The sequence below is a fragment of the Canis aureus genome, chromosome 19 (assembly GCF_053574225.1).
Source record: "Canis aureus isolate CA01 chromosome 19, VMU_Caureus_v.1.0, whole genome shotgun sequence".
In the NCBI taxonomy this organism is placed as follows: domain Eukaryota; kingdom Metazoa; phylum Chordata; class Mammalia; order Carnivora; family Canidae; genus Canis; species Canis aureus.
This window is the reverse complement of record NC_135629.1, coordinates 56138880-56162834: the sequence shown is the minus strand read 5'-3', so window position 1 is coordinate 56162834 and position 23955 is coordinate 56138880. Positions and strand designations below refer to the sequence as shown.

The following is a 23955-nucleotide window of genomic DNA, read 5'->3' as shown; positions in this document are numbered from 1 at the left end:
CCCTTCCCTCCGCCTCCACCTGAAAGAAGAGCAAAGGATGGAGTGCGATTGCCTTTGCCCCCCCCCCCCCACCCCATGGCACACCAGTGCCTGGAACAATCCGGGTATGCAGTAGGCACTCAATAAATGCTGCTCAAATGAACTGCAATCGGCCAGTTATTTGCTGCTAGCTCTCGCCCCCGTGATCAGAAACCGTCCGTCCATGTACCCGGCCCACCTCGGCGCACCCTGGAAGCTGATTTCCGGGGTTCCTCCCTAGGTTTCACTTCAGTGCTCCGGAGGCTCCAGGAAGCTGAGCCCCGACAAAATCTGAGTCAGCGACGAAAATAACAAGTGGTATCTGACGGCCTGGGTGACTCAGCTGGGCCGGCCCTCCTGGGCCCCAGGAAAGGGAGGGAAAGGCTTGCAAAGTTAATGTTTGAGTGAACTGTGGCAGCTTCCTGGCTCAGCCAGCCGGAGCTCACCCTTCCTGCACTCCTTCCCTTGGAAACTATAATCCCCCCACTTCTGACCCATGTGTGACCTGGGGCGGGGGGCAGAATTCACCCCTTCGAGACTGTTTTCCCCATCCATAAAATAAGCCCAGCGGTATAAGCTTCTACTCTGAGCGAGGTCAGTTTTGGGGTTTAAAATGGGTTCAGGAGTGCCAGGCTGGCTCAGTGAGTGTAGCATGCGACTTAATATCTAGGTCCTGAGTTCAAGCCTCACCTTGGGTGCAGAGATTACTTTAAAAAATAAAAAAAAAAAAAATAGGGCACCTGGGTACCTCAGTGGTTGAGCATCTGCCTTTGGCTCAGGTCATGATCCTGGGGTCCTGGGATGGAGTCCCACAGCGGGTGGGACTGCTTCTCCCTCTGCCTGTGTCTCTACCTCTCTCTGTGTGTCTCATGAATAAATAAATATTCTAAGGGATCCCTGGGTGGCGCAGCGGTTTGGCGCCTGCCTTTGGCCCAAGGTGCGATCCTGGAGACCCGGGATCGAATCCCACGTCAGGCTCCTGGTGCATGGAGCCTGCTTCCCCCTCTGCCTATGTCTCTGCCTCTCTCTCTCTCTCTCTCTCTGTATGACTATCATAAATAAATAAATATTTTTAAAAAATAAAGTAAAATAAAATACGTTTGGATCTCCAAAGCCTGCGGAATCCATAAAGTGAGCGCCCAACAAATGTTAATTCTTTCTCAAAGGTCTTTGACCCTGGAAAAAGATGAACCCCCTCCTCTCTGGGCCTGCAGTTAATGAGCACTATCCCTGGAGCCCCAGCGTCTCCCACAGGATCTGTGGACAACCCTGAAGCCTCAAACCCATTTCTCAGATGAGAACTCGAGGCTCAGAAACCAGAATGCCCGTGCCCAAGATCGGATCTGAGCCCAGCCGGATGGGGGTGAAGCTCCTCGGCAAAACAAAAAGGGGGCCACAGCGGTACGTGCTAAATGTCTCCCCGAGTCTTTTCTCTCCCTATTCTCCAGGATTAAAACCAAAACTTTCAGCAAAGCACACACGGCCCAGCGGAAGACTACATTTCCCAGCTTCCCTTGCAGCCGAGGGCCCACGTGACGACGCTCTAGCCAATGAAATGGGAGAAGCTGCACCGCGTCCGGTCCCTTGCCTTAGGCGGGGAGAAGCGAGCTCCGCCCTTCCGCTTGCATTTTTGGGACTAGTTTTCGTCTCCCCGACGGGAACGGAGCCGCGGGAACATTCAATAAATATTTATTATAGTTAAAACACAGTCCCCACGCCCCGGGCCCGCTCGCCGCCACCCCCGCCCAGCTGAGAACGCGCGAGCGCCGCATCGGCTCCCGGCCCTCCTGCGCGCCAGCGAGTCCTCCGGGTGACGTCACCGCCCTGGGATTCCCCCCTCCCCCCGCCCCCGGGAAGGCTGGGGGTGACCCCAAGCCCCGGGTCCTCGGTCACTCTGCTCCTTGCGTCTCGTCCTCGGGCGCCTGGGTCCCTCGCTGGTTCCACATGTGGTTGTTGACGCCCAGCTGCACCATCTGCGCGTGGTGGATGATGAGGGGCTGCAGCCCCGGGCTCTGCGGGGGCGCGGGGGGCGGCGAGAAGGCGGGGGGCTGCGGGAAGGCGGGCGCGGGCGGGAAGGCGGGCGCGGGCGAGCCGGCCAGCCACGGCGGCGCGGCGGGAGGCTGGTGGCCCAACCAGGAGGGGAGGGGCGGGGGGGCCCCCAGAGGCCCCGGGCCCCCGTAGGGCCCCTGAGCCCCAAATGGCATGTGGCTCCCGAAGGCCGCCCGGAGCGCCTCCATCTGCGCCTGCCACGACGAGCAGCTCTGGAGGTAGGCGGAGTAGGCGGCGCTCAGCGAGGCCACCTGCTGCCGCTCGCCCTCCAGGTGCTGGCGCTGCTGCTGCAGGGCCCGGATGTCCTGTTCCTTCTTCCACTGGGCCTTGCGGGCTCGCAGCTGCTGCGCCTTGAACGTGTTGACCACCCTCCTGGCGAAGACCCGGGAGTGCTCGTCCAGCCACACCAGGCTGCTGAGCAGGCTGCACGTGTCCCGGCTGAGCTGGGCCTGGGAGCTCTCCAGGGGCAGGAAGGGGATCACGCAGTCTTGCCACCCGTGCCGCGTGAGGCTGCTCATCAGCGACTGGCTCACCTGATGCAGGCCCAGGCGGCAGTCGAGGTTGGGGGTGAGCAGCAGGATGGTGAAGGCCGAGTGGTTGATGGCGTCCTGCAGGCAGCGCAGCTCGCCCCGCCCGGGCACCTGGAAGTCCTCGCAGAAGGTGGCACCGTCGGGGACGCCCAGGGCCTCCAGCCGCTCCCGGACCCGCAGGGCGATGTGCTCGTCCGCCGCCGCGTGCAGGATCACAAAGTTATAGAATTTCTGTTCCGACTCCAATTCGGGAGAATTTGGAGAAGGTGGACAGGGGTGCGAGGGGACCGGGCCAGTGGAAGGAGAGGTGGATGGAAAAGGGCAGGGAGGGGACGTCCTCAGGGCTGAGGGAGGAGGTGGGCTGGGGTTGGGCAACTGGGAAGCGGTGTCTTCTACAGGAAGTGGGAGTGGGGTCTGGTCCTTGACAGGGCGAGCGTTTCCAGAGGGCAAGGACAGAGAGCTGGGGGCTGCCAACATTTCAGTGCATTCCACGGGGTAGTGGGTGCCCATCTGCCCCGCTTTGGGGGGGTCGAGCTGGTCACTGAGGCTTGCATCTGGGACCACGTCAGGAGGCGGCGTGGGGACTGGGCTGTTTGGTAGCATCCCGGGGCTGGCAGTCTCTCCCGATGAGGGGCTGGCAACCTCCCCAGAGGAGGGGCGGGCAGTCTCTTCCAGTGAGGGGCTGGCTGTCTCCCCCGGTGGGGAGCTGGCCGTCTCCTCTGGTGGGGGGCTGGAAGTCTCCCCCCGTGGGGGGCTGGCCGTCTCCTCTGGTGGGGGGCTGGCAGTCTCTTCTGATGGTGGCCAGCTCACCTCCTCAGGCTCCTGGCAGCCCGTGGGGGCAGGCTCGGGCACCAGGCTGGCCTGGGGCTCGTCGCACAGCTTGCTGGGTTCATGGCAGCTGCGGTGACGGCTGAGAAAGGGCATGGTGGGCGACTCGCTGATTTCCAGATTGCTGGCCAGGGAGGCTGGGCTGCCGGTGGATCTCAGGGAACGGCCTCGGCTCCAGGCCGAGGGGTCCTCTATGGGCTTTGGAAGGCTGCGGGCGCCTGAGGGTGACACTGAGGATGCTGGGAGGCAGCCCAGATCGGAGTGAAGGGGCTGGAAGCTCCCCGGGTCCCCGACGATGCCCCACCCACACCGGTCCCGGGCCTCTCCCTGGAGCTCGGCCAGCCGGTGGTCATCCCTAGAGCTGAAGGTCCGGAGGGCCGCCTGGTAGGCCAGGTCCCGCATCGTGGCCGGGCACAGGTTCTCCTCGGTAAGCAGGTGGTACACCCGGGCAACTGCCCAGGACAAGTCTGGTGGCTCCTCGGGGGCCTCGGCACCATCCATGCCGGCCCACTGGTGCGCCACAAGCCGGGCCACCGCGTCCGCCTTCAGCGCTTCCAGGGAGATCCTGGCCTCCGTCTCCCGGCCCAGCTTCAGGAGCACCATGGCGTGCAGGAGGTCTGCCCCCCGGCAGCCCAGGCGCAGGGTCTTTAGCTTGTGCTTAAGACGCAAGAGCTTGTCCTGGCCTGCAGCACCTAGAATGTCAAAGGCGCTGGAGAGCGACAGGTCCGCGCAGGCCATGGGCACAGGTAGGTGCGGCCTTCGGCAGCAGAAGCACTGAGCGGTGGAGGCATGTTCCACGCCACCTGCCTTCCTGCATGCTCGGGGTCCCCTAAGTGCTCACCATACCGAGTCCCATGGGGGATGCTGCGGCAGACCTGTGAAGCAAGAGAGACACGATCACCTCCCGAAAGGGGGCAACTCTGGCCCAGACACTCCCACCTGCCTGCCTCCAAATACCATCACAACCTATCAACATGACAAAGACACGTCACCTCTCGCCATGTCACCTCTCTCCATTTCCTTCTCCACAAGATGGTAGCAACCCACACTTGCCTGGTGTCACCCAGGAGGTAGGCACTACTATTTTCCCCATTTACAAATGAAAAAAAAAAAAGTGTGCCAGAGATGTGAAGTCACTGGCCCAAAGTCACACAGCCGGTGGGTGACAGAGCTGGGATTCGAGCCCATGAGATCTGGCTCCAGAGGCGGTGTGCCCAACCACAAAGCTATACTGCCTATTGGGAATAATAAGCCCACTTATGGGATTGTTTCAGGGAACTGTGCTGCCTTAACACATGGGGAAATTCTGAGCCAATGACTGGAAGTCAGTCGGTGCTCATTACATGTTTGCTAGGGAGGTAATCAGGCTTCTGGACGATCCCCGGTGACCTCCATCCTGGTCACAGCCCAGGGTGGCACTTCCAGCAGTAAGCCAGTGCCAGCCTCTGTGAGTGGAGGACTCCAGCACAAGCGATGGGCTGTCCCCACTGACATCAGGTTATAAGGCACTGGCTTTCTCTCTGTCACCCTGTCGGGGGTAAATCGCCCGTGACCAGCCTCTGGAGAGGCCCACGGAGCGAGGAACTGACGCCTCCCTCCATCAGCCACATGAGGGAACATCTGGACTCCCGGCAACTCCAGCCCCGGTCGAGCCTTCAGATGACACGGCCTCGGCCCACAGCCTGACCTTGACCTCGTGAGACAGCCCAAGCCGGAGCCATCCAACTCCTCTTCCTCCAGCTTCCTGACACCCAGGGACTGTGTGGGATGATAAATATTTGTTGTTTTTAAATTTATTTTTAATGTCCTTAAAAATATTTGACAGAGTGAGAGAGAGCACAAGCAGAGGGAGAGGGAGAAGCAGGCTCCTCAATGAGTCGGGAGCCCTATCATGGGATTCCTGGGATCATGACCCTGAGCCGAAGGGAGACGCTTAACCAACTGAGCCACCCAGGCGTCCCTCGTTTGTTTTTATTTTTTATTTTATTTATTTATTTTTTAAAGACTTTATTTATTTATTCATGAGACACACACACACACAGAGGCAGAGACCCAGGCAGAGGGAGAAGCAGGCTCCACACAGGGAGCTTGACGTGGGACTCGATCCCAGGACTCCAGGATCATGCCCTGAGCTGAAGGCAGGCGCCAAACCACTGAGCCACCAGGCACCCCTCGTTCGCTGTTTTTAAACCAAGATGTCCTGGGGTGACTTACTCAGCGGCGGGTAACTGGTACCGGTAGCGATGGCAGCGGGAGGAGCTAAGCGTTCGAGAGAGCCAGCTCCGTGCCCGCAGCGCGGCCAGCCATGTGGGGGCCCTTCCTTTCTCTCCATTTCTCAAAACCTGCCAAGCTGCTTCCTACGTCAGGTTCCCCGCGGGTGCCCCTCCCTCTGCTTGGGGTGCTCCCTCCGCAGACCTTTGCCACACAGACGCTAGTCTCATCATTTCGGCTCTCGGGCTGATGGCACCATCTCGGGGGCCCTGGCCATCCACGCCGTCCCTCCCGGTCTGCCTCCCCCACGTCACCTGGTTCCCCGCGACCCCCACCCGCCCCGTGTGTCACTGGGTGAACTTTGCTTGTGTCTTCAGGCTTTCATGTTTGCCAGCTGCCTCCTGCCCAGCGGGCACCAGAGGGTGGGGCTGAGCCTCTCCTGACGCCCCGGGTGGCTGAACTGCAGAGCGGGGACCTGACCTTGTGGAATGAATGGAGGAGGCCAGAACGCATAACCCCCCACGTGGCGGACGGAAAAACAAGGCACGGGAAGAAAGGCTTTCCCAAGGGCACACGACGGGAAGCTAGAGAGGGTAACCCAAATCCCATAGCTGAGGTCACCAGGTTCCCTAAGCACGTCACAGTTGGACTTAGAAAACACAAAACAGGGATCCCTGGGTGGCGCAGTGGTTTAGCGCCTGCCTTTGGCCCAGGGCGCGATCCTGGAGACTCGGGATCGAATCCCACATCAGGCTCCCGGTGCATGGAGCCTGCTTCTCCCTCTGCCTGTGTCTCTGCCTCTCTCTCTCTCTCTCTGTCTCTCAGTCTTTCATGAATAAATAAATAAAATCTTTAAAAAAAAAAGAAAAAGAAAACACAAAACAAAACGCAGCACTGCAGATCCATTCCGGGAGACAGAACTTTATATGCCCTTCCGCGGGCCTCGGGCCTGTGTCTGGTCCACCCTAGTGCCCACGGTGACACCCCTAGGTTCCAGACCAGTGCTGCTCAGCGGAGAACAGCTCTGACCGCCAGTCCCCTCCCCTCACCGACCCTCGGCACCGTCTGGGGACAGGTGGGCATCATGTCTGCAGGGAAAGGTGCTCCTGGCATCGAGTAGACGGGCCAGGGATGCTGCCCACTCCCTCTCCCCCGCAAAGTGCCCAGGACCCCATCGCCCCCGGGGACAGACAAGGATGCAGCCCCAAATGTTGCTAAGTGCTGACATCGATCCTGGTCTAGAGCAAAAGGTGATTCATGGATCTCAGACCATGAGTCACAGCCCTCAGTGTGCACATGACTCAGCATTTTTTAAAAAATTCATTATGAGTAGATGTGGGGCCACTGGGGCACCAGGACCAAGGTCAAAGACTCCAGGAAGGTCAGACACAGGCCAGAGAGAGCATGCGGAGAGCCAGCACTGGGGGCAGAGGCCCAAGGGGGACAGGACTGAGCTGCCCCGGGAGCAGGGCACAAGTTCGAGAAGTGGAAGAGAAGGGGCCGAGGGGCCAGCCCCCGGGGGGAAGGATGTAAAGAGGCAAATTGTTGTCTGGCTGTTTCAGAAATAGAAGTGGCCTGAGATGCTGACATGCAGACTTGGGGTGGGGGGTGAAGTAGCACAGACCCCCCCCCCCAAAATGCAGCCGACTTCCTCGTGGGGAGGACAGGCAGCCAACAAAGGAGTGACATTCACAGCACCACATGGGCAGGGAGTAAATGCCCCCACGGGAAACACGAGGAGGCGAGGAGGGTCACGGAACCCAAGAATCAGGGGTGGGTGTTCACAGTCTTAACGTGGTTCAAGAGGGCCTCAGTGACAAGAGGGACTTCGCCAGGACATACAAATATGACCCAGAGGGACATCTGAGGGAAGAGAGTCCCAGGCAGAGGCAACAACCTGTGCAAAGGCCCTGGGGCAGGACCAGCCCGTGGTGATGGAGGAGCAGCGAGGAGGCCCAGAGGGTTCCGCGAGCGAGGGGGGAAGGGAGGGAGGAGGGGAGGGCAGGGAGGGCAGGGGAGGGGACCGGGCGGGTCCTGCAGGGCTCTGTGGGCCGTGGGGAGGTCTTGGGCTTTCACACAGAGGGAAGTGGGACCTTAGACCTACCTAAATGTGGTGGCTGTGACGTCTGTGTGTTGCCACGAGGAAACACCATTCCAAGGGACCACACATCCACGAGATACTTCAAGAGGAGCCAGAAATGCAGTTTCAGGGAACTGCTAACTCTTGCCAAGTTGGCGATCAATCCAAGTAGTTTTTAAAAGATGTATTTATTTATCGGAGAGAGGGGGAGCAAGCGGCAGAGGGACGGAGAGTCTCAAGCGGGAGAGTCTCAAGCAGAGCACACCTGGGGCTCGATCTTGCCCCAGACACAACGGGAGCCAAAACCAAGAGGCAGACATTCAACCGGCTGCACCACCCAGGTGCCCCTCGTTTAGTCTGAAGAGCCCTTGTGAGCTTAAAAAAAATAAATAAGTGGGCCAAGATGTAATCTGTGGAGTAAAAAACCCTAAACACATTCATCGCATGATAAATAATGACGTGTGTAAAAAGGAGGAAGGAAAACGTCCATACCAGCAGTCATGTTCACGCCGGCCTGGCATTGGGCCCCACTGAGCAAACCAGGGCCGAGAGAAGAAAACAGAAACAGACGCTTTCCTCTTGGGGCTGACAGGCTGGGGGGCATGGTATTTATAGATCATACGTTCATATAAAATATTCGGGGTAGGGCAGCAAAGTGGGTCGTGCCTACGTAGACTATGTGTCACCTGGTGGAGCTCCTTAACTGGGGACCCGGTCCAGGCCACTGCGCTTCCCGCTGTCCTTCAAACCTGCGGGGCACGCTCCTGCCTCAGGGCCTTTGCACCGGCTCCTCCCTCGGCCCGCAACACTTTTTCGCCAGGCTCACGCTCACCTGCTACCCTCCTGCAGATATATTTTTTTAAATTTTTTTTTAATTTATGATAGTCACAGAGAGAGAGAGAGAGAGAGAGAGAGGCAGAGAGAGAAGCAGGCTCCATGCACCGGGAGCCCGACGTGGGATTCGATCCGGGGTCTCCAGGATTGCGCCCTGGGCCAAAGGCAGGCGCCAAACCGCTGCGCCACCCAGGGATCCCAGATATATATATTTTTAAAATTAAGATTGGCTTGATGATGGGGCATCTGACTGGCTCAGCTGGAAGAGCATGCGACTCTTGATCTTTGGGTCGTGAGTTCAAGCCCCACATTGGGTGTAGAGATTTGTTAAAACACACACACACACACACACACACACACACACACACACACACAGAACACCAAGCAACCAGGCATAACTGCCTAGGACAGAGATCAATGACACTCCTGACACTGTGCTGAGCTGCCCCGGGCAGAGGTCACACTGGCTCTGTAAGCGAAGTTTCCCGGCACGCAGCCACACCCACTCACCCCCACGCCGCCCTGCGTGGCCCCTGCCCGGCCCCACACAGAGCGGATGGGCCGCAGCAGTGATCACAGCGCCTGCAGAGCCGAAAAGACTCGCTCTTGGCCCTTTGCAGGAAACGTTTGACAAGAAACAGGCGTGTGAATTTTTTCCCCCCTCAGCAAACGTCCTGGAGACGACACAGCGGGCCCAGCTCTTTGGCACGCATGTTTGTGATCACACAACCAAATGCCTCTCTCTCTCTCTGTCTCTCTCTCTGCAGCCCATGTAATTATTTTGAAGCATCACGGGCTGTTCTTGGCTGAACCATGTCCCCCTGAAGAATTCCTACGTGGCGCCCTAACCCCCAGGACCTCAGTCTTTACAGAGATGCTAAGTTCAAATGACGTCATTGGGATGGGTCCTAACGCAGCGTGACTGGTGTCCTTGCAAGAAGAGAAGGTGAAAGTGACGTCTGGGGGGCTCAGCAGTTGGGCGTCCGTCTTAGGCTCAGGGGTGACCCCGGGGTCCTGGGATCGAGTCCCGCATCAGGTTCCCTGCATGGAGCCTGCTGCTCCCTCTGCCTGTGTCTCTGCCTCTCTCTCTGTGTCTCTCATGAAAAAATAAATAAAATCTTAACAACAACAAAAAAGAGGAGGTGAGGACACAGAGACTCCCAAACGGATGACCCCGTGAGGACGTGAGGTCCGCACGCCCAGGGGAGACTCCTGGAGAGGAGCCAACCCTGCCCACAGCTTGAGCTCAGACTGATTTCTCAGACGCGCGAGAAAATACATTTCTGGTGTGTAAGCCTCCCTGTCTGTATTTTTTACGGCAGCCACATGTGGCCACTGCGCATTGAAAATGCAGCCACAGGGCAGCCCGGGTGGCTCAGCGGTTTAATTAAGCGCCTGTCTTCGGCCCAGGGTGTGATCCTGGAGATCCGGGATCAAGTCCCACATCGGGCTCCCTGCGTGGAGCCTGCTTCTCTCTCTGCCTGTGTCTCTGCCTCTCTCTCTCTCTCATGAATAAATAGATAAAATTTTAATAAAAAAACATAAAAGAGGGGATCCCTGGGTGGTGCAGCGGTTTGGCGCCTGCCTTTGGCCCAGGGCGCGATCCTGGAGACCCGGGATCGAATCCCACGTCGGGCTCCCGGTGCATGGAGCCTGCTTCTCCCTCTGCCTGTGTCTCTGCCTCTCTGTCTCTCTCTGTGTGACTATCATGAATAAATAAATAAAATCTTTAAAAAAAAAAAAAAACATAAAAGATGAAAAAAGAAAATGCAGCCACTGCTACAAAGGAGGAGCCGAGTGTTAAATTGTGTTCATTTTCTTTTTTTTTTTAACTTTTTTTTTCTTGGCCTTCAAGGGTCTTTTTTTTTTTTTTAAGATTTTATTTATTTATTCATGAGAGACACAGAGAGAGGCAGAAACACAGGCAGAGGGAGGAGAAGCAGGCTCCCTGCAAGGAGCCCGATGTGGGACTCATTCCTGGATCCCAGGATCACACCCTGAGCCGAAGGCAGATGCTCAACCGCTGAGCCACCCAGGCGTCCCTTGTGTTCATTTTCAACTCATCGAAATGGAAATGGGTAAGGCGAGGCAGCGCAAAATATCCTCTCCCTGTCAAACACCGTCTTGTTCTGGGTGGACCAGATGTTGCTTTAACTGCTGAAAATACAGCGTGGGAATCGACATCTGGTAAAACACCAGATTTTGAAGAATAAGCATGCACCAAAAAAAAAAAAAAAAAAGAAGGATGGGTAAGATGCCCACGAGTAATTGGATTTCTATTGGTTACATGTTGGCTAGATAACGGCACGTAAAATGCACAGAGAGAATGAGGTTTTCCGGCTTCGCTGTTCCCCTTAGTGAGAGAGCTGCTAGGAAGGGTAGAAGGGCACAGGCGCCGCCCCTTACATTTCTGTTGGGCAGCGAAGGTGTAGACGCTTGCACAACGTCAGTTGGATCTTTCTGAAATTAGAAAGATCGATACCTGGAGGATGGCCTGAGACCCCCGGCCCCCCGCCCGCTCCCCGGCAACAACGAGTCACAGATCAACTGTTCTTTCCACTTCCCGGGGACTCCTGGGAGCAGCTGTGTATACAACCTAAGAAGAAACAACCCCCAGATGTCTTGACACGTGCCCAACAATTTTTAGTAGATCAAAGGCACAGGGTTGGGGGGGCGGGAGTGGGCCTGGACGTCAGGTTCCGTTTCACGCCGTGTTCACTCTGAAAACCCATCAATGTCAACACTTCCGCCGCACGTCCTATTCTGGATTCATGTTTTATATCAACAAATCTTTAAAATAGGGGTCGCCTGGGTGGCTCAGCGGGTTGAGTGTCTGCCTTTGGCTCAAGGCGTGATCCTGGAGTCCGGGGATCGAGTCCCGCATGGGGCTCCCCTGCGAGGAGCCTGCTTCTCCCTCTGCCTGTGTCTCTGCATCTCTCTCTGTGTGTCTCTCATGAATAAATAAATAAATTCTTTAAAAATTGGGCAAGAGAGAGCGGTTGGTAGGAGCACTTGGGGTTCCCATCTCAGCTTTAGCACCTCCAGGCTGTGGCCTAGGGCAGGACACGGGCACACGGGCGCCCGAGTGTCCTCATCTCTGAAATGGGTGCAATGAGAAGCCCTATCTGCCAGCGCTGGCAGGGACTGAAGGGGTCCACATGTGTACAACTGTCAGGGCCGCTCGTAGCACTTTGTGAGGCTGCTTGGGCATTAGCAGGCACAGGGCTTGGAGCCCCCCAAACTCCAAATGACGAGCCGGGCTCAGAAGCAGCAAGACAAGGACCAACCGCACCTGCATTCCCGGAAAATTTCTACCCCCTCCCCCAGAAAATTCCAAGAGCCACATAGCCAGGCTCCACCTCCCCCCTGCTACAGGCCTGAGCCCTGGCTCAGTGGCTGCACCAGCTTTGCCCGCCTCCCGGGACCCGCCGCCCCAAGGTGTCCCCCACCCACCTGGCCTGCCCTGCCCAGCTCCCGCCCCACCTGCCGGGTTGCATTCTGCACCCCCGTCCAAGGCCTCCTGGCCAAAGTCCACTGCGCACCCTGCACAGCGGGCACCTGGTGGGATGGAAGCACCCACGGGGTGGGGGCCTCGCTCTGCCCCTGCCAGCCTGTGGAACCCACTTAGGTCGGGTTCGTCGTTTGTGAACAGAACCTGAAAGTGGCCGTCACCACCGGCAAGAGCTCAGTACAACAGCACAATAAAGCATAAGAATCAACCAGTCTTGGCAAAACTGATTTTTTTTTCCCCTTCCTCTTTTTAAAACATTTTAACCAGGGCGCCTGGGTGGCCCAGTCGGTGATGCGCCTGCCTTCCGCTCAGGTTGTGATCCCGGGGGTCTGGAGATGGAGTCCCCGCCTCGGGCTCCCTGCTCAGGGGGGAGTCTGCTTCTCCCTCTGCCCCTCCCCCTGCTTGTGTTCTCTCGCCCACTCTCTCTCAAATAAATAAAATCTTAAAAAGAAATAAATGAAATATTTTAACCACATCTGGCTCACGCCCACTCCTTCCTCTCCTCCTCTCGCAATGCGCTGGGCAAATATTCGTGGAGGACCTACCATGTGCAAAGAGCTGTTGCAGGTGCTGTTGTGGCCCACGACGCACAGGTCTTCAGTCCTTGCAGAGCTCACGGTGCAGTTGGGGGGGATAATGGATGAGAGATCGATCCACTGCAGAGAATGAGAAGTTCATGCAGAAAATGAAGCAGGGCGTGGTAGTGAGGAACAGGGAAAAGAACTACCCAGGACCGAGGAGCAGGGGAGCCTCTGGGAGGAAGTGAATGGGAGCTGAGACCTGAAGGAGGGGAGGGTGCGACTCAGGTAAAAATCTGGGGGAAGAGAGCTGCAGGCAGCAGGAGCAGCATGTGCAAAGGTCCTGGGGTAGGACAGAGGCTGGTGTGTTAGAGGAACAATGAGGACGCCCCAAGTGGCTGGAGCATAGTGAGGGAGAGGGGAGAGAGGGGCAGGGGGGAGGACTTAGGCTTTTACCCTGAGGGAGGTGGAAGCCCAAGGGGGCTGTGAAGGAAGGAGGGTGGGGTAAGACTAGGGGCTCCCTCTGGTGACTGCTTCGGGGAGGATGGACTGTGGGACCAGGGTGGTGACCACCCTCTCAGGCAAAGCAAATGATGGGGGCTGGACCGGGTTGGGGGGGATGGTTGGATTTGTGGATAGTTTGGAGAAGGGGAAAGGAGCAGGAGGCGAGGAGGGCATCTGGGCTTTTGTCCTGATGCTTGAGACAAAAAATGTGGAAAAGTTGGTTTGTGATTAGAAGGCAGATATCAGTCCTGTCTCAGGCATGACTCATTGATTGGTCCTCCCCATGGGCCCCTGCCGCCTCCCTGACCTCACCTCCTCCCATTCCCCTTCGCTCCCTCCCATCCCGCCACATGGTTCCTTAAATACACCACTCTTGTTCCTGCCCCAGGACCTTTGCACTGGCTGTCCCCTCGGCCTAGGACACCCTTCCCCAGATAGCCACATGGCCAGCTCCACAGATCAAACAGTTCAAATGTCACTTCCTCGTCAAGGTCAGCCTTGGCCACCCTGCCCAAAACTGAAGCCTATTCTCCCACACTCCCTGCATTATTTTTCTCCATCCCACTTCTTCTTACCTGACACTTTAGATTTCCCAACTTACTTTGTTGGACTATGCATCATTTCCCACCTGAGTGAGCGCCACTAAAATAGGGGCGTTTACTTGTCTTATTCACAGCCGCGTGTAATGGCAGGCACGCAGGAGGTGCTTAATACATACTGACTGAATCGATCAGTCCATGAGTGCACAGAACAGCACCTGGCACACAGTAAGCGCTCAATAAACGTTTCCTGCTGAATCCTCTGCCCCACAGGACAAAAGGTCTACTCTGCTCCCACCAGGACGGGCGGGCGCATCACAGAGGCGCAATTGACCCCTCTGGCTGATTAAGAAACGTTACAAGGAGACAGGGAGGGCCAGACGTAGCCAGACTGTCCTTGGAAAATACGCAGGCGACCAAAGGGGCATTTGTTCACTAAGTGTTGCCTGAGCACCTGCTACGCCGTGGGCACTGTGGGAAGCACATGGCAACCCTACAAGTTAGGCCTAATTTGGCTGCCTGTTTGCACATGAGAAAAGGAGGCAGAGACAGGTAGAGCCACTTGCCCTGGGTCACACAGGAGCAAAGTGAAGGCGCAGGAGCAAAGCGGACAGCCGGGCTCCAGGCCCTACCCCTATTCACTGAGCACCTACTAAGTGCAGCCCCTTCCCATGCCTGGGTCTGCGCAGTCCTCAAGCCAGGCCAACGGAGAAGCAGCTGGGTATCTGCTGCCTGCATCTGGCACGCCTCACCTCAACCATTCGTGGTGTTTGCCGGTCACCCTGGCCGAAGACCCTATGTGGGCACTACTTGGCCCCTGCGGTGTGCCCGCGCATACAGCAGGTGGTTCAGAAATGTGTGCTGAAGGAGAATGCATGCCCCTATTCAGAGGAAACAGAGGCCCAGGCAGGAGCCCCCTGCACCCACCTGCCCACCCCCACCCCAGGCTGGAACCCACCCCCTCCAGTCCTGGGGGAGGTCCTCCCCAACCTCCTACTTCATCCACAGGGAAAGGGAAGAAATGGAGTGGGGGGCTTGCCATGAGGATCTCCTGGGGCCACCCAGGCCTGAGGCCTGAGTGGTGATGGCAGCCAGCACCCCGCAGCCTGGCAGCGGCTCCTAGGCCCGTACCAACCAACAGGCACTACCGGAAGGGGGTGGGGAGTGAGGCCTGGAGGATCTCGGTGGATGGGGGCCCTGGAGCCTCTGGGAAAAGTGGATCCAGGGCCTGGAAGGGGCTGGGGGTGGGGCGCTGGCCGGGCAGGAAGACCTGGGGCTGGGGCAGAAGGCCCCCAGGTCGGGGGAGAGATCAGAAACCTGGGTCTGTGCCGGCGCGTGGAATCGGGCAGGGGGGAGGGTGCTGGAGAGGAATCCCCAGGAATCCACGGAGCTGGAGAGAGATCGGTGGCGTCGGGAAAGAAGTGGGGTGTTGGGAGGGACCCGAGGGGGGCTGGGAAGGAATCCTGGAGGGTGGGGTGGACTTTGAGGTGTGGGGAAGGAATTCAAGGTGTTGGGGAGAGGTCTGGGGTGCTGGGGAGCCAGAGCGGGGAGCGGGGATGGAATCAGGAGCTCGGGGCGGACCGGGGCCACCTGGCTGGGGAGCGCAGCGCTGGGGGAGGCGCGAACCAGGAGCGCCAGGGCGCGGAGATCTGAGATCCGGGCGCGGCGGGTCGCGAACCTGGGGAGGAGCCGCAGGCCTCGGGCTGCCCGGCCACACCCGCCCTCCCGGCCCGCTTGGCCCTGCACCTACCCGGGGTCCGCTCGGTGCGACGGTCCGCGCGGGCGGCCTGGCCTGGCGACGGTGCCCGCGGGTGGCGGGGCGCGGGTCGGGGCGCCCAGGGCGCGCGGCGGCTCCACCCCCGGCCTCCGCCCGCCCCTTCCGCGTCCCGCGGGCAGCCAGGCAGGAAGGTGAAGTCACACTTTCCTCCCAGGACAGGGAAAGTCCCCGAGGGGCCCCGCAGCGGTGCCCTGCGAGCCCCTCCTCCCCGGAGGGGGGTTCCGTCTGGGGAGGGTATGGGGGGGACCACAGAGGGACGGAGCCTCCCCCTCCGGGCGCCCGCAGTCTAGGGACAGTCACCACAATTTAAAAATGAGATAATCTCAGCTAGTGATAATGCTTTCCACGGAATAGAACGGGGAAGGGGGGGCGAGGTAGGGTAAGGGGGGGAAGGGCTACCCGAAATTGGGAAGAAGGGGAACCGTGGCCACCATGGAGGGGCTTGGGGATCCCCGGTGGCTAGAGGACGGACAGCCAAGATGGCTTATTTTTATAAGATTTTTTTTTTTTTTTAAATTCATGAGAGACACAGAGAGAGAGGCAGAGACACAGGCAGAGGGAGAAGCAGGTGCCCTGCAGGGAGCCCAATGAGGGACTGGATCCCAGGACCCCAGGGTCACCCCCTGGGCATTAGGCAGGTGCTCACCCACTGAGTCACCCAGGCATCCCCTAAGATGGCTTATCTTGAAGCTGTGAAAACAACATGCAAAAGTTCAGAGGAGGTCCTAACCTTTTGGGGGGGTCCCAGACCCAGCACACACATGTCCCTTGATCAAAGTTAAGGTGTGGGACCATCCTATTAGGGACCCGTGACACTGTTTTGTTTTTGGATCAGGAAGAAAACAATGAATCCAGGTCCACCCTGGATTATAGTCGTCTTTACACCAACATGCTTGTAAATATAATTTTTGTTTGTTTATTTTAATGGGCAAAAGGACCTACAAAAGTCGGAATGCCTCTGACCACGTTTCTTTGTCAGTTTGCAGAAGCTCAGAGCCTCAAAAAAAAAAAAAAAAAAAAAAAAAAGAAGCTCAGAGCCTCTTCTCAAAATACCATTTGTAAAAAAAAAAAAAAAATTGTAAAGATGTGGAAAACAAAACACGAGAGGTTATAGGGAAGTCCGTTGTGCTGAAAAACATTTATTAAAATGTGTTTTAGAAAAACTACTCAGTGGGATGCCTGGTGGTTCAGCAGTTGAGCATCTGCCTTTGGCTCAGGTCATGATCCCCAGGTCCTGGGATCGAGTCCTGCATCGGACTCCCCGCATGGAGCCTGCTTCTCCCGCTGCCTGTGTCTCTGCCTCTCTCTCTCTTTCTCATGAATAAATACATAAAATCTTTAAAAAAAAAAACTACTCAGTGATCCATTATCACTAAACGGATAAACACAATGTGGTCCCTATGCGGGAATATTAGTCAGCCTTCAAAAGGAAGGAAATTAGACATTTGCTACAACACGAGGGACCCTGAGGACATTATGCTCAGTGAAATAAGCCAGATGCGAAAGGATGATCCAGTCTGACTCCACTCATAGGAAGTCTCTAGAGGAGTCAAATTTATAGAAACAGGAAGTAGATGGTGGGAGCCAGGGGCTGGGGGAGGGGGTGGGGTGTCAGTGCTAAATGGGGACAGAAGTTCAGTTTGGGGAGATGGAAAGTTCTGGAGACTGATGGGGGCGTGGTGCAAAACAGTGTGAGTGCGCTTCATGCCGCAGAGCTGTGCACCTAAGAGGGGCTCAGGGGTAAGTTTCATGGTAAGTATATTTTACCACATTTTAAAAATTGTGTTTATTTTTATTCATCTTTATTTTTGATTTTATCTATTTATTCATGAGAGACAGAGAGAGAGAGGCAGGGACACAGGCAGAGGGAGAAGCAGGCTCCCTGCAGGGAGCCCGATGCGGGACTCGATCCCAGGACCCTGGGATCATGCCCTGAGCCGAAGGCAGATGCTTAACCACTGAGCCACCCAGGCACCCTTAAAAATTTATGTTTAATATGCATAAGATAATCATTTTGAAATCCTTTTGTTTTTGGGGGGATTTTTTGTTTTGTTTTGTTTTTATTTTTATTTTTTTAAATCCTTTTGAACTAGAGCTGCACGAAAACACAGGAGGCTTCGGGCTCTGCCTTTATATTTAGCAGCGCGTTGACTGACGGGCTCTAAGGGCCACAGGTACCTGCTGTGTTTTGAGTCGTTTGCAGCAATGCAATCAAATATGAAAATTTCTGTGGTTTTCTATTGGAGACAAAGTCACAAGTCCTGCCGCTGCCTTCATTCATAATTGGGCAAATGGTAAATATCAGTCAGTGAAAATAAAGACAAGAATTATTTTTTTTCTCATTACTTCATGAATTCTGTCATCGGGTTCCCAAGAGGCCCGTGGACCTCAGGCTGAAGTTCGTTGTAAAGGATCTTGGGAGGGGGATCAAATGAAAGTCATAGGAATGCTAATTCTTCCCCACCTAGTGCTCCTCACTTAGTGTGTGTCTCAGGTAGGGGAGAGATTTTGAACACCTGCTGTGTGCCAGGCGTTCCTAGGCTCTGGGGATCCACTGGGCAGGAAGAAAGAAGTGGTCCCTACCTTTGGGGACTCGGCAGCTAGAGAGGGAGAGGACATTACGCCCGTCTTTCCATGCCTCTTAGGGCCTCCACCCTTGTCCCATCATCAATTTTTTTGAATTTCAGTAGGTATCTATCCCCACCCCAAACACTCTTGGTGGTCATCTGATCCATGTCTTAAAATAGTCCTCTCGGGTGGACTGGAATGTACCCATTTCATAGGTGTGAACACCGAGGCTCAGAGAAGGTAACATGGCAGGAGCAGCCAGGCTCCCAGGAGAAAACCCTGAGCTGCAGGTGAGTAAATCCGACCACCAGCAGACGGGTACCGTTGCCCACCTCCCATCTCCACTTTCCTCTCCCGTTCCTCTTCCCCCTGCTCTGTTGGGGGGGGGCAGGGGCCTCTGCGTGATCCTCATTCCTTCTGTTTTTTTGCTTTTGCACATGTATTTGCACACATACACACGTATCCATGGATGGGACAGTTATTGCTCTTTGGTCTGGCTTGCTTTCTAATTCGCTGTAGCTGGGACTTAGCAAACTTTTTCTTTTTAAAGATTTTTTTTTTTTAATTTTTATTTATTTATGATAGTCACAGAAAGAGAGAGAGAGAGGCAGAGACATAGGCAGAGGGAGAAGCAGGCTCCATGCACCGGGAGCCCGATGTGGGATTCGATCCTGGGTCTCCAGGATCGTGCCCCGGGCCAAAGGCAGGCGCCAAACCGCTGCGCCACCCAGGGATCCCTAAATAAATCTTTAAAAAGAGGGATCCCTGGGTGGCGCAGCGGTTTGGCGCCTGCCTTTGGCCCGGGGCGCGATCCTGGAGACCCAGGATCGAATCCCACATCAGGCTCCCGGTGCATGGAGCCTGCTTCTCCCTCTGCCTGTGTCTCTGCCTCTCTCTCTGTCTCTCTCTCTCTGTGTGACTATCATAAATAAATAAAAATTAAAAAAAAAATAAAAAAAAATAAAGATTTATTTATTTATCAGAGATTGAGAGAAAGAGAGAGAGAGAGAGAGAGGGAGAGGCAGAGACACAGGCAGAGGGAGAAGCAGGCTCCATGCAGGGAGCCCGACGTGGGACTCGATCCCGGGACTCCAGGATCAAGGCCCGGGCTGAAGGCGGCGCTAAACCTCCGGGCCACCCGGGGTGCCCACTTTTTTTTCTGTTCAAGGGCCAGATGCTAAGTATCATCGGTGCTACCGGCGAGGCCAGACCGTCTGCTGTTTTTCGCAGCTGGTATATGCAGCCCGACAATGTTCTTTTTCCGTGTGTGACGGTCTCACACAGCCTGGCTCTGTTGCAGCTTCCTGAGTCCCCAGTCACTGGACACGCCGCTTGCTGCCACTGTTCCCTGCGAACCAGGCATCACTACCTCCTACGGTGGTGCTGGTGAACAGGGGCCAGGTGATGTGTGAGTGCTGGGTTCAAATCCTTACTTTGATGCTTAGTAGCTGTGACATGGGGCCGAGGGTGAGTCCTCTGAATCGTGCCTCAGTTTCCCCCCCTTGGAACCTGGGGATGATAACAGCGCCTGCCTCGTGGGGTTGATGAGAGACTTAGGTGACTCAGTGGACAGCATTTCTCTAGGGTGGCCGTGGCGAAGAGGAACTTCTCAGAATTCTTCTCAGACGCGGAGAATGTACTTTCTCGCTCTTACTAAATACTGCCCTGCTGTTCTCCAAATTAGCGCTCCCTGCTTTCACTCCCACCGGAAGTGAGCAAAAGGGCTCATTTCCCCCAACACCTCTGCATGTTACTTTCTTTCTTTAAGATTTTATTTATTTATTCATGAGAAAGAGAGAGAGAGGCAGAGACGCAGGCAGAGGGAGAAGCAGGCTCCCTGCGGGGAGCCCGATGTGGGACTCCATCCCAGGACCCTGGGATCACGGCCTTAGTCAACAGCAGATGCTCAACCACTGAATCACCCAGGCGTCCCTTACTTTCTCTTTCTTAATTTGTATCGAAGGATAAATCATAGGCCCTAAAGAGTGTAAATCTTCAACGGACAGCTCAGCAGACTTGTGCATGCGAACACACTCCCTGTGCAACACGCAGACTGAGACATGCACACATCATTTCCAGCCCCTGGAATGCCCCGAACCCCGTGGGTAATGCTCTTTGGATTTCTCTCACCATAGTTGAGCTTGTGTTTGGAAACTTCACTGATGTGAAATCAGAGTATGGGTTCTCTTGTGCCTGTTTTGTTTTTTGTTTTTTTTTTCCTCTCAATCTGGTGCCCGTGAGTTTCACCCATAATGTTGGCCCGGACCTTAAAAATGAAACAGCCAAGGGGCGCCTGGGGGACTCAGTGGGTTAAATGTCTGCCTTGGCTCAGGTCATGGTCCCCGGGTCCTGGGATGGAGCCTCCTAAGGGGCTCTCTGCTCAGTGGGGAGCCTGCTTCTCCCTCTCCTGTTCCCCCAGCTTGTGCTCAAACTTTCTGTCAAATAAATAAAATCTTTTTTTTTTTTTTTTTTTTAATGAAACAGCTAGTTATTTTACCAACAAAATGAGCTTTTCCAGGAATAGCAGAGGAATTGCAATTTGGGATGGCAGGACCTGGTAAATCATAGCCAAGTCCAGAGAATAAAGGGGAGAAGGAGGGAGGGGCTGCTTTGAACCAAAGTCCACTGGAGGATAGGGAGAGCCCAGGGCGAGGGCGGCTTCTCATTGGCTGAGTAGTGGTGGTTTCTCATTGGCTGGCTGGGCTGTTGCTGGGCAGGAGAAAACCTTCTACCTGATAGGGTAATAAAGTAGGCTTGTTCCTGCCCAAAGTTCAGGTGTGAGAGCTCCTCCTTTCTGGGCTTCCTGACTCTATTCTAAATGAAGTTTCTCTGTTAGTTTCTTTTCTTAAGGTCTTTTTGAAAAAAAAAAAGTATTTCTTGATTTGTTTTTTTTTTAAGATTTTATTTATTTATTCATGAGAGACACAGAGAGAGTGAGAGAGGCAGAGACACAGGCAGAGGGAGAAGCAGGCTCCATGCAGGGAGCCTGATGTGGGACTCGATCCTGGGACTCAAGGATCACTCCCTGGGCGGAAAGCAGGCACCAAACCCTAAGCCACCCAGGGATCTGTATTTCTTGATTTCTTAAAAAATATTTTGATTTATTTATTTAAAGTAGGCTCAACCCCTAATGTGGGGCTTGAACTCATGACCCTCGAAATCAAAAGGCCCCAGCTCCACTGACTGAGCCAGTTAGGCACCTCTTGATGAATTTTCGTATTGTGAATATCAGTAATTTATTCATGTTCTCTGCTGCATAATATTCCACCATGTGAGTCTCTCCCAATTTATTCATCTACTGTCTTTTGGATTTGGGGCTATTAAGAATAAAGCAACTGGGCAGCGCCGGTGGTGCAGCAGTTTGGCGCTGTCTGCAGCCTGGGGTGTGATCCTGGAGACCTGGGATCGAGTCCCACGTCGGGCTCCCTGCATGGAGCCTGCTTCTCCCTCTGCCTGTGTCCCTGCCTCTCTCTCTGTGTCTATGAATAAATAAGTAAAATCTTTAAAAAAAAGAATAAAGCAACTGTGAACATTTGAGGTCCTTTGTGCAGACATCTGAGCTCAAGAATAAAAGTACTAAAACAGGGATGGTGTCCCAGGTTGTTTTTATTTTTATTTTTTTTAAAGATTTTATTTATTTATTCATGAGAGACACAGGGAGGGAGGCAGAGACACAGGCAGAGGGAGAAGCAGGCTCCCTGAGAGGAGCCCGATGTAGGACTCAATCCCACGACCCCGGGATCACACCCTGAGCCGAAGAAAGACCCTCAGCCACTGAGCCACCCAGGGGTCCCTCCCAGGTTGTTTACTTTACTTAAAGTAAAGGTTTGTAAGCCTCTGTTCCTGGGAAAAAGTGCCATGATCTGACTTTGCTGATGAGAAAGTGTAGACAATCACTTCAGTTCTTTGGTGGGGCTGGATGGAGACCCCAAATCCTCTTCCCACATCCATGTCTTGGTTGGGGACAGACATTGTACTGGTCCATCCCATTTCTCCAGCACCAAACATTTGCTTTCCTGTCCCCCAAAACCGCCACTGTCACCCTCTGCTGGAGTTGTGCCCACACCCTTAGCCCTAGTATCATGAGCGCGACTCAATGATGTTTGCAGTTACTGCAGCAAAACACACCACAGCTTTTAAGTACTGGGAGAAATATTCTTGTCTAAGCAGGACGGTGTAGCAGGAAGGTCTCAAGCAGGGGTTGGCAAGCTTTCCCTGGAAAGGGCCAGGCAGTAAATATTTTAGGCTTTGAGGCCCACAGATGGTCCCTGTTGCATATTTTTGTTTGCTTTAAAACCCTTTAAAAGTGTAAACTATTCTGGGGCAGCTGGCTGGCTCAGTTGGTAGAGCATGGGACTCTTGATCTTGTGGTCAAGAGTTCAAGCCCTCTGTTGGGGGTAGAGCTTACTTAAATAAAGAGAAATGTCAACCATTCTGAGTCCACCGGCCATGCCCACACACGAGTGTACAAACAGCTCTTTAGGCGGCATGTGATGGTTTGTGCATTTGGTCTGAATCATTTTGCAACAGTGACTGCTCGTAGAGAGGGTTCGTTATTAAATCTGAATGGCAGGTTTTCTGTTGTACCTAGTTTTGAATTTGTAATTGCATCTTCTTTTTTCTTATATTGGCCCAAAATGTTTAGTCCTTTTAAACATTTGAGGTATAATTGCCATAGAGCACAGTATTCGTTTTAGGCGTAGAACATAGTGATTTGATGGGTGTGTATGTTGCAAAAGTCTGGGTAATGTCTGTTGTAGCTACAAATTTTTTTTTTTTTACAATTTTTGTTTTTGTGATGAGAAACGTTCAGATCTACTCTCGCAGCCACTTTTACGTTTATAGTATGGTATTGACTAGTCACCACACAGTTGTTACATTCCCCAGGACTGACTTCTTTTCTTTTGTTTTTAAAAATGTTATTTATTATGGGGATCCCTGGGTGGCTCAGCGGTTTAGCACCTGCCTTCGGCCCAGGGCGTGATCCTGGAGATCTGGGATCGAGTCCCATGTCAGGCTCCCTGTATGGAGCCTGCTTCTCCCTCTGCCTGTGTCTCTGTCTCTGTCTCTGTCTCTCTGTGTCTCTCATGAATAAGTAAATAAAATATTAAAAAAAAAAGATTTATCTATTTTGTGGCATATGTCAGTACTTTTTTCTTTTTCTTTTTTTTTTAATTTTTTTTTAATTTTTATTTATTTATGATAGTCACAGAGAGAGAGAGGCAGAGACACAGGCAGAGGGAGAAGCAGGCTCCATGCACCGGGAGCCCGATGTGGGATTCGATCCCGTGTGTCCAAGATCGCGCCCTGGGCCAAAGGCAGGCGCCAAACCACTGCGCCACCCAGGGATCCCAAAATTTATTTATTCTTGAGAGACATAGAGAGAGAGGCAGAGACATAGGCAGAGGGAGAAACAGGCTCCTTGCAGGGAACCCGATGTGGAACTCAGTCCCAGGACCCCAGGATCATGCCCTGAGCCAAAGGCAGATGCTCAACCTCTGAACCACCCCGTCACCCGCAGAGCCTGTGTCCTTATACTCTGCTCTCTATTATCTCCCCAAGCCAGGCTGGGCCCTTTGCATGTGTGTTTTCTGGACATGCTGCTGCAGTGAGCTCAGCTCAGCTAAGCTAATGAGAGGAACATTTATTTTTATTATTTTTTTAAGTTACTAGATGAGAGATGGGGAGAGAACGTGTTTGAGGCCACGACGTTAGTGCTGACTTGTCAGGGAGCAAGAGCTAACCGATACACCCCATCTGCGGACGGAGCCACGGGGGATTGGAGAGCGCACCCGCTAAGTTCCTCCAGCAGGAAGACAAGAGCCCAGACCCCCCTGTCAGGCCCCTAGTGGCCGGGAGACTTTGAGGAAATTATGTGACATCTACCTGCCTCAGTTTCCCCGTCCACGACACGGGAAGCTCAGTCCAGCCACCCCAGAGGGTTGAGGGGAGGCTGGTGCTAACATCCGCCAGGTGCTCAAAGCAGGG

At 54.6% G+C, this 23955-nt stretch overlaps 1 protein-coding gene across 1 annotated transcript; it reads right to left on the bottom strand.

Moving 5' to 3' along the window:
- Nucleotides 1-1691: 1691 nt before the first annotated feature.
- On the bottom strand, nucleotides 1692-15512 carry TICAM1 (TIR domain containing adaptor molecule 1). The gene is made up of 3 exons (XM_077860380.1): nucleotides 15373-15512; nucleotides 12607-12717; nucleotides 1692-4300 (listed from the first exon to the last, which is right to left on the bottom strand). The coding sequence occupies exon 3, from the start codon at nucleotides 4161-4163 to the stop codon at nucleotides 1908-1910; it is 2256 nt and encodes a 751-aa protein (XP_077716506.1). The 5' UTR covers nucleotides 4164-4300; nucleotides 12607-12717; nucleotides 15373-15512; the 3' UTR covers nucleotides 1692-1907.
- Nucleotides 15513-23955: the final 8443 nt, after the last annotated feature.